This window comes from Solanum verrucosum, unplaced genomic scaffold (genome assembly GCF_900185275.1).
Source record: "Solanum verrucosum unplaced genomic scaffold, falcon-dt-bn FXZP01000128.1, whole genome shotgun sequence".
NCBI classification, from domain to species: Eukaryota; Viridiplantae; Streptophyta; class Magnoliopsida; order Solanales; family Solanaceae; genus Solanum; species Solanum verrucosum.
The window spans coordinates 2,255,773-2,269,001 of NW_026020327.1; the positions used below are offsets into that span (position 1 = coordinate 2,255,773).

Below are 13,229 nucleotides of genomic sequence, written 5' to 3' on the forward strand. Positions count from 1 at the left end.
GTTTTTGTACACAGTATTTGTTGCTGTCTAGCATACAGCATTGACAGAACTATTTTTCTATTAAATTGACCTATGCACATAGATTGGAAGTTTCAACTCAACTCCTCTAGTATCATATAAAATGAAATAACTTTAGGGGTGCATCGAATAGAACATTTGTTATGGCCTATAAACTAGGCTGGAATATGAAACAGGAAAACTCCACTATGGCAACAAGCATACATCACTCACCCTGAAGTTTAAGAAAATTTAAGCGATGTATATGGTTAGGTTCCATTTGCACTTTGTAGGCTCTAGCTTATCTTAACCAAATCCTTCATATGGGCTCGATGTGCACTTCCTTAGCATCACAAGGACAACCCTTGAAATATAAGAAAAAGATTTACATTACTCACAAAAAAAATGTGGTGTGATAGTTGAGATTCCTTTTGCCTTTTTGTCGGAAGCGTTCCATCTTAGTAGACCTACCAGGTGCGACTCGAAATTAGTTGAGTTTGAACCATATGTTGACACTGATAATTAGACAGAATGTTAAGATTGAATTGGGTCTAAAGAGCATGTCTCACCAATTTTTAACAATGAGGAACTTACTCCTTTTTGTTATTTGGATCATCAACTCATCATCTGCCCAGTAGTCTCTCTCTGTTAGACCCGTAGTCTACTTGAGCTAACGACGTACAGGCATGACAAGGATTCGGGCATTGGTCTTGGCATGTATGTGGGCAAAACAGTGCAGCTGTGCAACTATGAGTTAGTGGGCAGCAAAAGAATTCAAGGTGCTTGGGTGTTGGCAAGGCAGCTTGGATGTACAAGGCTTACGGGTGGGCAGAGTCGTCGGCAAGACAAGGCGGTGTGTAGGCTTGGCAAGGCAAGGCTGTGGACTTGACGTTGGCAAGACAGAAGCTGAAATAAAACTAAGTGTTGGAAGCATGCTGAAATATTCTAAGTGTTGGAACGAAGCTGAAATATTCTAAGTGTTGGAATGAAGCTGAAATATTCTAAGTGTTGAAAGTAGGCTGAAATATTCTAAGTGTTAGAATGATGTAATTTCGGTTAAGTGTTAGAATGTATTTGAATTCGAAATATATTCTATCTCTTAGAATATTTAGTGCTGGAACTTAGTTTGAATTCTATGAGGACAAGTGTTAGACACATGTCAAATGCAACCGCCAATGTAACTGCCGATGTAACTGCTGTAACTGCCTTGTGCAGAAATTTTATAAATGGTGGAAATTCGTCTAAGGCAAAGGAAGAACGATTCTGGCCTTAGACAAATTTATGAAACCTTTCCTTGTATTGATTTTGATATTAATAAAGGTTGGGAAGAGTTCCCGTATGTTGGCTGTGTTGTTACTTTGATTTACTGCCCAAAATATAAGTTAAGTATTTCTATACTTAGTCAAATTCGTGAGAGTGTAAGGCTGAAGTCTATAAGAGTTGTAGACTGCCTAAGAATGGTGTCGAAGAAAAAAATCGACCCTCTTTCACCCTCCATGCAGGAAGCATTGCTCTAATAATATGATGCCAAAATAAAGTGCAACTTAACCTGAATATTTGTGGAAGATAAACTCACAAAGAGAAACAATAAACGAGTACATGGGAGTGAAGAGAGGAATTACGCGTTCATACTCGAACAAGGAAATAAACAACGTACAAGAAATTACTAGATACACCAGTCATTGTAGCAGCTTAGAGGTATCATCAGTACCTTGTAAGATAGGTGGTCTTTAAATGTTGTTAAAAATGGTTCTAAGAATCCTTATAAAGGGAATCACCACTTCATTGTGAATTGCAACAAGCTACATTATCAGCTACGGAGCAATACAACGAGTTCCCAAATGAATTATTTCCCAAGGTAAATCAATCTACTCTAAACCAGAGACATTCCACGTACTGAGCCATTTCGCCTGCATCGTTTCATGATGTAGGTACAAGTATTCAGGGTCATCAACAGAGCTTAGTTGATACCACTCTCTCCATTCTCTGCATGTGAAGCCTGTAAACATGCCTAGATTGAGGTAGTGCCTGATGGTGACAACAAATGTTGAGACTCTGTCGATATTAGGAGTGCTGCTATGTATCTTGAATGGAGATATTCTTGACACAATTTCTTATAAGAATGTATGAAAGTAGAGGTCATTCGTGCTGTTTGCCAATCAAAGAAAGGAAACAGAGTCTTGCTAGGAGCAATGCATGCAATTCAATCGCTTTCTGTTGAACAGAGATGAGTCGCAAGCTTGAGTACTCCATGCATGGATGAATCATTCTACAATGTAACAAAAAGATGAGAGTCCACAAGGCAAATGACAAGCAATTTAGAGTAGTAGAATGAATTGAACTAAAAGTGTATCATAGAATTTCTTACCAGGTAGAGAATGTCAAAAGCTTTTCGGTAGCTTTCTAGAGAATCTTCCACTCTGTCATTCCTGCAACAATCTCTTTAAGTTTAGCAACTACCGCATATTAAATTCTCAGAATATGCTACACGAAATTAGACATTAAATCAACATAACTAGAATGTTGCACAACTGTAAGCCTTTTCTTGTTCTCATGCTTTCTGAACTCAGTACTAGCAAACTTCGACAAATGCTTTGAATTCCACACCATTCTCTATGTAAAAAGAGGGGCATTCACCATTTGCATTTTGTCATAAAAGATGGAAAGCATTTATCAGGAAAAGATAACATATTGAGGATCTGTTTAGTTATAACCCAAGAAGTATAACTTAAAATGTCTACAATTATTCATTTTATTCTTAATTACATGCTCCAAATGAATTTGTGAATAAGTTGAAAACATAGTCAAACCTAAAGCCCCATATGAATGACTCTTTAATTTTTAAATTTTTTTGAGTGAGAAAAATTAAAAGATGTTATGAAAAGTTTTAATGCAAAAGATAGGAAGTTCCTAATGTAAGAAAATATCTTGTCAAACCATTAGGGAAAAAGATTCTGGGAAGGTATATGTATTCAAACTTCAGCAGGTAATCAGTGAACAACCACCTAATAATCTCAAACTCTACAAAATCCACAATTTAACAAGTTTTTCATGTTTCCAGAAGAGTGAAAAGTATTATGTTGGAAGCTTATTGACCTATGAAAAGATTAAAAATATGAGGTAGGAAGACAAAAATTGCTCCTTTGGTAACTTGTAAGCCACAAATTCAAAGAGTAAAAACTACCTCTTAGTAAAAAAGAAGGGGCAAGGCTTGGTACTATATACCCTCACTCTCTCCCTACCCAGACTAGTTAGGGAGGGAGCACCACATGCAGCAGGGTAAGTCATCTCCTAACCATTGAATATCAATTCATAGGACAATGTGTCAACTGTCTAACTAGAACGCTTCCAAGATTTCAGAGGATTAAAAAGTGCGTTGAGAGAGAATTGATGCTCACTAGTGTATTTCTTGCAGTCACAATTTCCTTTACTTCAGCTTTTAGGACTTGTCAATCCGTTTAGAGAGTCGGGATAAATGTTTGTAGTTGGAATCAGTTTTGTATGCCATCAATATAAACTCGTTTCATCTTAATGTTGATGACTTGACAATGTTGAACAACTCTAAATATGGAAACTTTTCTTAGAAAGGCTCAGAGCCATATAGCTGAAAAAGATTTCAAATACAATCGATAGTGGAACAATTCCTACTTCAATTATGGGATGTGATACTTAAATTCTCCAAACTAAGGAGTTACAACTTACGACAATTATAATTACAATCCATTTACCTTGGATATCACATAACCAACTTGAGGTGAGACAAAGCAAAACAAAAATGACTTCATTCTATGAGAGGTGTCGTGTTCCATGATATCTCAGTATTGTTTAAATTTGATGACTAAGGAGACATGATGATACTTACAGAAAACCCACAGATATTCTTGTTTCATAGTCTAAGCCGTCAGACATTCCCAAATCTCCAATGTGGTCACCAAGAAGTAGCACATTAGTTCTCTTTTTTAATGCAGATTTCTCCTCACTCAGTCCATTCACGTCATCAAAGTGATCATGAAGTGGTGCAGCCATGTCAAGTGCATGCTCATTCTTGTTGAGTACATGGATTGTCTTACCTGCAGGTATCAGTTAGTGTTTTTAATTTTAGAAACAAAGATGTAAAATGACCACAATACAAGAAAAATATGTGCAATTGGCTTTGCGTAAGCCTCGCTGTTCTAGTATGGACCAAGTATGTGTAAAAGCTTAGTATCTAGCAGTAAGTACTAGTCAAATATGTCCAACCAATGATCAGATATTAATCACTTTGTTACAGGGATTGAAATCCAGTCCTAAACTAATCTATATATTACATACAGAAGTCTTAATTATGTAGACTTTTAGTGTTCAAGTGATTTCATGTATTAGATTTCCGCACTTGCGTTAGCCTTATAAAATCCAAATTCATGGAGGGTTAACTGTATTAATTTAGTCCTTACAAGTGGAACAAATTAATACTCAAAAGATCATAAAAGAACTCGTCTTTGTTTGTTTCAGTCAATCAATCAACAGTACTTTAATGTACCAATCTAATTGAGGTTGTTGCTTAAAATCCTCTGTATAGTATGCTGTATTTGGCCACACTTCATTGCAATACAGGTAAGCGATTTGTCTTTTAAGGCAAATTAGGAGCTCTCTCAAACTAGTGGCTCCCTAAATCTTACACTTACCCCTACCAAGCGTAACAACAATAACAACTACATCTCAATCTCAAACAAGTAGAGGTTGGATATATGAATCACCATTGACCATGTGTCTCCATTTAAGCTTTAACAAAGTGAAAAATTAGTTAAATATTTAAAATAATGACAATATTAGAAGTTATCTATATTTTTAGTGGAATATTAATCTATGATAAAGGTCAAAATACTCATAAAAAGCAATAGATCTAATATCAACGTATTAACAAAACTAAAACCTGTTCCCAACTGGTGATACTTTAGCTTAAGAGCATAGTATTCCTCCATTGAAGCTTAAACTTACAACCAGTGGCCAATTCCTAAACTTTAGAGGTATAGCTAAAATTTGGTAACCTACGCAGATATACACATAATGAACCTAACCATCCATGGAAACTGCTTGAAGCACTTTCTAAAGTAAAAAGCACCTCTAAATGGTGATAGGTGATACCTTTGAATGACCGTAGGTGGCCATTTTCATCAAACACCATCCTGTTGGAGACAACTCTAACATTCTTGAAAGATCTATGAACTTTCTGCTTCAGCACCTGGCAGATCAAGAAGATGAGAGAATCATATCTAAAGCCAAACTGGACAAACATAACAGGATCACGTACACCTGTTATGCATCAAGACCACCGATAATCCTTAAGAACTAACCTCCTCTATTATGTCAGCTAAACCTGCAGAGAATATAAGAACAGGAACACCTTTTTCCTGCATACCAAACAATGCCAGCTCATTACTGAAGCAATCACATGTGAGATAGTAGAAGGTCGAAAGGAAACTCTTCTAAAAAGACCTATTCTGGGATAAATTCACTACTAAATTTGGCATTAGCATGAATTCTGCAACTACAGAAAATGGAAACCAACACATCATTTAGTAATACCACTGTTCAATTTCACTTTCTCTAAAACAACATTTGAGCTGTGGTTGAGCCTGACATTCTAGGGACTTTCAAAAGTCGAATAAACAAAAACAGAAGAAAAGAAAATAATCAAGGCATTTCCTCTAAGGTTCTTAAGTGCTTGGAATGACCCTATTATCCATACTCTGGCTTTTTGATAAACTAATACCATCAAATTTCTTTCCAATAATTTAGATCACACAAGGAAATCACAATGGTTCATATTTGTTGCATTGGCCTTCATCAACATCATCCCAAGATGTCTCAGAAAACAACAACTGATGGTGGCTTACTGTACCTCCAAAAGTTCAAGAAGTTCAGTTACACCATCCCTGAATGCAATTGTGGCTTTAGCCACGGAATTTTGAATTCCATTGTATGTAACGCCTCCTTCAATGAGAAGAGCATGTGTTTTTCCCCACCTGCAGAAAACAAGTTAGACATTAACACATAGGCCATGGTACTACAATCCCTTTAAATTTCACCAATCCGATGATGGTCCCCATTTGCTGATTTAAGGGAGTTGAATATACTACTACTCTTACGATAAAATATAAATATTATCTCGGAACTTCATATTATCTATTTCACTTGTCAATAACTCAAAATGCAATATATAACACGAGTCTGGACCCGATTCTAGCAGTACAAAATCATAACACGTACCACTCTTCCATGAGCTTGGTTTTCTCATCAAGGGGAATTGTTGGATCAAATTCTAAGGGATGATAATACTCATATAATTTCTGCCTCTTGTCATTGAACTCAGGGTCCTCCTGTTGTAAAACATTATGACTGCCTACAAAATTCGTTATTTTGACAAGTCCTTCACTTGTGACCTAAGAAACGTATATCAAATACTATTGATAGCTGTCTGTTCCAGACAAGCTATTGTAATAGGATAATGTTGTATGAAGTGGATAACATACTTTGGCCTCGGCAACCATCTATCCGATATTTTGTCAATGTGGCATCAAAATCTGCAATTACCTAGAATGTTGAAATAGTCAGTACGTAAAAGGAAAAACCAATTAGAACAAGGTAAAATAAGCATGGGTATGTGTGTGAAATGTTCAAGGTTCTAGCTAAGACAAGTACTTTACATTAATAAATGTCAACATTTCTGTACATAGGTCAAATAAAACATGGAGCCTAACATAATAGCATCATCTCAAACCATATGGAACTGAAAAGTAGACCCAACAGTCATTAGTTGGTTTTTAACAAGCGCATGAGAAAAGCTTTAAATAGCACTAGACTGGAATAACAAGACTAACAATTGTGTGTCCTTCACCCTAACTCCTTCACATGTTTCTCAGTCCCATTCTATTAAGATCACCTATAATCATGATCGTTTCTACTTTGGTTGAGATGAACTTAGACCAAGATCATGTTGACAAACTGTAATATAGTTCAAACTCAAGTGTTTACTTGATATTAGATCTAACCTCTGCTTTCCAGATGCAACTAAGCAGCTGTTCAGGAAGTACAAGAGACAATGAGCTGGGCACATGTACCCTTAATTAACCAAATCTTACGGGTGGTTCAGTTCACGAACCAAGTTATAGTCCTAGTATTATAATCCTTGGACTAATTTATCCCACCTGGGAAGTGGGATAAAATAATACCAAATTGGATGGGATAAGGTGGGATACCTAGGATTAAGTTTGGATTTGATTTATACATTGTTTGGTTGATGGTACAATTTTATTTTCTTATTTTCTTTTTTAAACTAATGGTTCAATTTTACTACCATCAACAAAATTCAGTATAATTCTAATCCTAAACTTAATCCTAGGATATCCACCTTAGCCCATGTACCAAATGACTCCTTAGCACATAAAAGAAGTTAAACATCAGATAGAAACTTCAGAAAGGTGTGTATAGTTGATCCTGGATAACAGAACTTTTCTGGAAGCATGCCATGACTTGGACAAATACAATCGGTTAGATTCGACTTCTAAAAGTATATCCTGCTAGCAAGCAACTAACACTTCAGATACACATTTTTGTCATAGTTTATATAAGGACCTAGGGATTAGTATATGTCAGTACAGGGTCAACTAACCACTTACAAGTTTACCTATCACAAATTCAACATCACAGCCAAGAAGCATAGAATGTTAAAGCTACCTCATCCTCACACACAAGATAACCAATGAAGCTTTAACCATGAAATAACAAGTTATAGATGAAGTTCTACATATATACACCCAAGACCAACATTACTACTCCCTAGATAACAACTCTCTTCACGGAGAAATGGTGTATTATACAGTTACCAAAAAGTTCCATTGATCAGATTAACAAGCAATACAACAATGTCTTAAAATCAACACTCCACATCCTCATACCCTACTCCCAAAAAAGTACTCCCTCTGTCCCAATTTAAGTGTCTTACTTTCCTCTTTGGTCTGTCCCAAAAAGAGTCTCTTTCTATATATAGTATGTTTTCCAATTCCAACATTCTACCTGTCAAGTGGACCACAAGATTTAAAGGACTACACTCGTTTTTAATTTAAGACCACTAGATTCAAAAGTCTCCATTTATTTCTTAGACTCCGTGTTCAATCAAACTAAGATATGTTGCTTAGACCCTTCAAAAATGTAAGCGAATGTGTGTCGTATTCTCCAAAAGTAGTGTATTGCAGCATCAAAAGTGAAGAGTCCATGCAACTTAGAAACGAAGACAGTTAAATTGGGACAAAGGGAGTACATATACACAAGAAATTAGAAATTCAACCCAATAAGTAACATGAACAAACACATAAAGCTCATAACTTTTGGGACTAAATCCAAATCATTCATCACTCTCACCATAATTCATCAACCCAACAAAACAAAAAACTCAACAATGTAAGATTCACCTGTAGCTTTGCAGGACCCCCAAGTCGAATTGCAGATATTTTCTTTTGCAACAAATTAGAATCATCCACTACAACTTGTGTCTCTGAGCCATTAACAACTATTTGCTTCATTTGCCCCTGATTTTTACCACTCTGACTGCAACACCACACTCTACACACACATATATCAAATGGGTCATCAATTAAACCCGATAAAAATCCAGAAAAAATTGGTTACATACATATAGACAAATGTATTATACGTAATTCGTATTTTTTTGTGTCTCTGAGCCATTAACAACTATTTGCTCCATTTGCCCCTGATTTTTACCACTCTGACTGCAACACCACACTCTACACACACATATATCAAATGGGTCATCAATTAAACCCGATAAAAATCCAGAAAAAATTGGTTACATACATATAGACAAATGTATTATACGTAATTCGTATTTTTCATTGTAATGATAACATTAAGCGTATGTAAATGTGAAAAAAAGATTACTCACCTGAGATTGAAGCGAAAAGAGGAGAAGGAGGTCCTGCAAATGGGGAAAATGTGATTATAATGATGAAGTCGATAACCCATAGAGGATAAAAGGAGCTACTGAGACACTCCACTCTGTAATAGTCCCTCTTTTTGTGCCACTCTTTTACGGGGAAGTTAGTTACTCCGTACTTTTCATTTTACTTGACTCATACTTTTAAAATTACAAGATTAATCGATTTAAGATCACAAAATTTAAAAGAATTTTTACTTTATTAAACTTTATGTCAAGTTGAAATAAGACAAATAAATTGAAATCGAAGATAGCATGTTTCTTTTTCATACAATCCTTAATATTAAATAACTACATAAAATAGTAATAGTCAAATTTTGAGATCAAAAACATCACAAATAAATTAGTTTAGTAAAATACACTTCTAATTAAAAAAAATTAAGGGGTGTGTCAGGTTAATAGGGGTCAAGTAATATGATATAAAGGTAAATTTGTTTTGGATAATCTACATTATTAGACATACATCTATACTATATATACTAATTATACATATACTTTCAAATAATTGCATATCTTATTCCTAATTAAGAGTTTTCTACCATATATTGAGGTATATATACTTAATACGTGTATTTTTTTTAATACTAGATACACTAAAATAAGGAGGAAGACGAGCGAGATAGGGAGGTAGACGAGCAGGATGGGGAGAGAGACGAGTGAGATACTCATATATCACAGATACACGCGAATCACAATAGATTCACACTAACTACATATATTAGTATGTATCTTATGTGATTCACATGTATATGGAATACCATATGCATAAAGAGTGGCGAACGAAATAGTACAGAGGTGCGGAAGGTGATCAAGATTTGTTATATATCATAAAGATTAAATGTATACATATATGAAAAAATTGAAAGGGTGATAAATAAATTTATTATTATATTACTAAATTAATAATTGTAGTTTGCCTTTTATAGTACATGTCACTTACGTTTCAAAATTTCAACTTATTTAGAGTAGGTTTGAGGTAAAATATAATGTAAAATATGTGGTCCTTCTCTAACAGCACCAAAGAAAAAACAAACAAGCATATAAGACGTTTTTTTGAATAAAAATCTCCTTATTTGAATTCTTGGCTCTTGTTATCTATAGCTCTTTACTTTTCATGTAGCCTTGTTCTACAGGTTATGGCCTGGGACATTGGAAAAAAATAGAATAAGATGAAATTCAAATGGTTCTTTTGGCACTTTTGATGGAATGAGATACGAGCAAGATTTGCTTGGGATATCTTTTAAGGCATCTACTATTGGACAATTGTAATTTCCCCTTTTAATATGATACGTTTAGGCAGCATAGAAAATGCTTATCAAGGAAATATACCTAGCTCTAGTTACTTTATAAAATTTAGGAAAAATGCTCAAATACGTCATCGAACTTTGAGAAAAGACGTATTTATGTCATTCATTAAAAGTTTGGTTCATCTATGCCATTTTTGTTTGAGAAAAGGTTCATCTCTGCCTTTATTTGTTAACTGAAACGACATTTATGGGCCAAACTTTTAATGTATGACATAGATGAGCCTTTTCTCAAAGTTCAATGACATGTTTGAATCTTTTCCCTAAAATCTATAAGTGATCTGATGTATAATTAAATATGTGTATTAGCGGGAGGTAGTAGATATTCGATAAAATTAGTTAAAGTGTGTATAAGTGTTGTTTAAATGTTTCTTACAGTGTCAAAGCATAAAATTTAAACTCAAGCTAAATATTAGTTTACCATATTAAAAAGGAAAAAAAGAAGACAACTCAATACACTAAGCTCTCGTTATGTATTGGGTTTGAAAATTATTAGACCATAAGAATCTATCGTACACAGTACGTAAGTGGCTGTTTCCATATAAAATGACCATATATTTGGTCCCACAGCTTTGCATCTAGAAAATTGTTGTCACAATCAATTGTGCAAGTGTATAATAACACCAAATATGGCAAAAACTAGACATTATATTTCCCTGTTGCAGATGTGGTAGTAATCTTTCTACCAAAAGCTGTAAAGGGAGTTGGATTTTGAACTAAACACAGTAAAAAAGAATGTTATACACTCAAATGTGAGGAGATACAAAATAGGAACAAAACAATCAATTGAATTATTTCAATAGTAACAAGGACATAAACATAAACCTCAATTGGTATTCCTTCAAGAAGTGGCCTAATCCTTCCTTGTTCATGCAATTTAATTATTTCCTCAGCTCCAACAATGTATGTATCTTCCTCTAATAAAAAAGCCTTGGAGACACCACTTCCCTATCCAATATTCTCCATAGCTCCTCCGTTAACTCGGAGTTCATTCACAATGTCCCTCTTGAAGAACATAACACGAAACTTCTCTAACAAAAATCAAGCTATTATATAAGTACTACCAAGGGTTGTGGTGGAGTGTGGTATGTACATACTCCTCCATCCTTAACAAGAGGTGATCGCGGGTTTGAGCCCTGGCTATGGAATCACATTTGTTAGGGAACTCTTTACCCTCATAATTGTGGGAACTATGATTCACGTTTGGTAGGGAACTCATTACTTCCACAATGTGGAACTAATTTAGTTGAGCTCCAATGTAGGTACCAGATACCAGGATGGAAAACCAAAAGAAAAAGAACCTTACAAGTAATGAATAAGCTCCTTCATCTTTCATTTCAAACACCAAACATGCAAGAAACATGACATTATATTACACCCTCAAATGTGAGGAACTATAAAAATGAACAAAACAATCAATTGAATAATTTCAACAACAATAAGGACATACAATCAATCCATTTTCATTACATTCCGGGCATTTCATTGACTCAATCTCATCATCATCATTGTCAAGAACAATTTTCCGACTTCCATTGCACTTAAAACACATTATAAACCTCATTCCTGCACATCCTTCACAAGGACATTGAAAATTATCAATTGGAATCCCTTCAAGAAGTGGCCTAAACTTCCCTTGTTCATGCAATGTCAATACTTCATCAGCTCCACCAATGTACCTACCTTTAACAAACAGCCTTGGAGGTACCACTTTCCCATCTAAGATTCTCCACAACTCCTCCTTAAACTCAGAATGCATCGAAATGTCCCTCTCGAAGAACACAACACGAAAATTCTCTAATAGAAATCGAATACTATGACAGTCCTCGAACGTCTTTCGTATCCCTCTAAGGCCAGTTGTGTAGAGGATTACTGAATCACATCCTCCTGGTGGACATTTCTCTTCAAATTCCAATAAGGGGTCTATAATTTCCTCGAGTTTTCGAGCTTTTAAAGGTGGTTCCTTTTCTTCATAATCTTCTAGTGGTTTGAAAATCTTTTCCTCAATTTTCGCCTTTCTCTCTTCTTCTTGAGCTTTAACTACCATCACTGCTTCCTCAAATAAAGCAAGAAGATTAGGATCAAACAGAGTACCTGAATCCAAATCGGGCCGCCTAAAATTTGATACATCAAAGTCTAATAAAGGGGTTGTAAAATTCTCATTCTTTGGCTTCAATGGGCTAATAAAATTCTCTATCTTTTTCACCTTTACAACAACAGGCCTTACGTTCTCTTTATCATCTTCGATTTCCATTTCTTCATCTTCAAGATCCTTCATTAGCTCAGAAACATCAATAATCTCAGCTTCTTGATCTTCTACACTGCTCTGAACATTCTTCTGAACAGGGGTTAATGGAGATTGACAGTTAAATCTGGAAGAATTCGATTTTTGTGGCGAAGAATGAATATACCCATCTGATGCATTTGAAAAGAGGACTCTTTCTGGTTTCAAATACCCAATTGTTTTCATTGTCTTCAATTTCTTCAAAAGCTTCCCCTTCATAGTCTTCATTTCTTGAAATTCTCAAACTGTAGGTACTCAAAATCTGCAGATTTTGAAAATGGGGTTTTGAAAAAGATTCAAGATTTGGGATTAACAATGAGAGATGAGTATTGGGTAGCAAAAATCTTGGATTTTAGTGAGTGAAAATTGTTGTTTTGATGTACAGAGGAGAAAGATGATGCTGAGGTGTGTTAACGGCTAGAAACTGCTGAGTGGCATTTTTTAAATTTGAAAATTATTTTGTTGGGGGTGGAATTATTATTATGATTTTAGGGTACATGATAGGAAATTATACACCCTTAGCATCTTAGTCCCCCTATGATAAATAATGTATACTAACATGTGCTTTTTTGTGTTAGGGTCGATGAAATGATCTGTTATGGTCACTTATAATTTTGAATAGAAGAAAATGACTTCGATGGATTTTTTGTGT

General features: G+C 35.0%; 2 protein-coding genes across 2 annotated transcripts; both read right to left on the bottom strand.

Annotated features, from left to right (window-relative positions):
- Positions 1-1,994: 1,994 nt before the first annotated feature.
- Positions 1,995-9,065, bottom strand: LOC125835869 (uncharacterized). Its single transcript, XM_049514968.1, has 10 exons — positions 8,939-9,065; positions 8,448-8,598; positions 6,510-6,570; positions 6,247-6,379; positions 5,879-6,002; positions 5,331-5,387; positions 5,122-5,218; positions 3,860-4,067; positions 2,366-2,426; positions 1,995-2,266 (listed from the first exon to the last, which is right to left on the bottom strand). Exons 1-10 carry the CDS (start codon positions 9,016-9,018, stop codon positions 2,201-2,203), a joined length of 1,038 nt encoding a protein of 345 aa, XP_049370925.1. The 5' UTR covers positions 9,019-9,065; the 3' UTR covers positions 1,995-2,200.
- Positions 9,066-11,644: 2,579 nt separating this feature from the next.
- LOC125835867 (uncharacterized) lies at positions 11,645-12,936 on the bottom strand. The gene has a single exon (XM_049514966.1). The coding sequence runs from the start codon at positions 12,803-12,805 to the stop codon at positions 11,723-11,725; it is 1,083 nt and encodes a 360-aa protein (XP_049370923.1). The 5' UTR covers positions 12,806-12,936; the 3' UTR covers positions 11,645-11,722.
- Positions 12,937-13,229: the final 293 nt, after the last annotated feature.

What these genes read in the sequence shown, in the direction of transcription:
- LOC125835869 (XM_049514968.1), bottom strand. Translation starts at nt 9,018, where the DNA reads ATGGGTTATCGACTTCATCATTATAATCACATTTTCCCCATTTGCAGG. An exon ending in TCTTTTCGCTTCAATCTCAG is followed by an intron (nt 8,599 to 8,938) that starts GTGAGTAATCTT and finishes ATGTGTGTGTAG; the next exon opens with AGTGTGGTGTTGCAGTCAGA. An exon ending in GGGGTCCTGCAAAGCTACAG is followed by an intron (nt 6,571 to 8,447) that starts GTGAATCTTACA and finishes TCAACATTCTAG; the next exon opens with GTAATTGCAGATTTTGATGC.
- LOC125835867 (XM_049514966.1), bottom strand. Translation starts at nt 12,805, where the DNA reads ATGAAGACTATGAAGGGGAAGCTTTTGAAGAAATTGAAGACAATGAAA.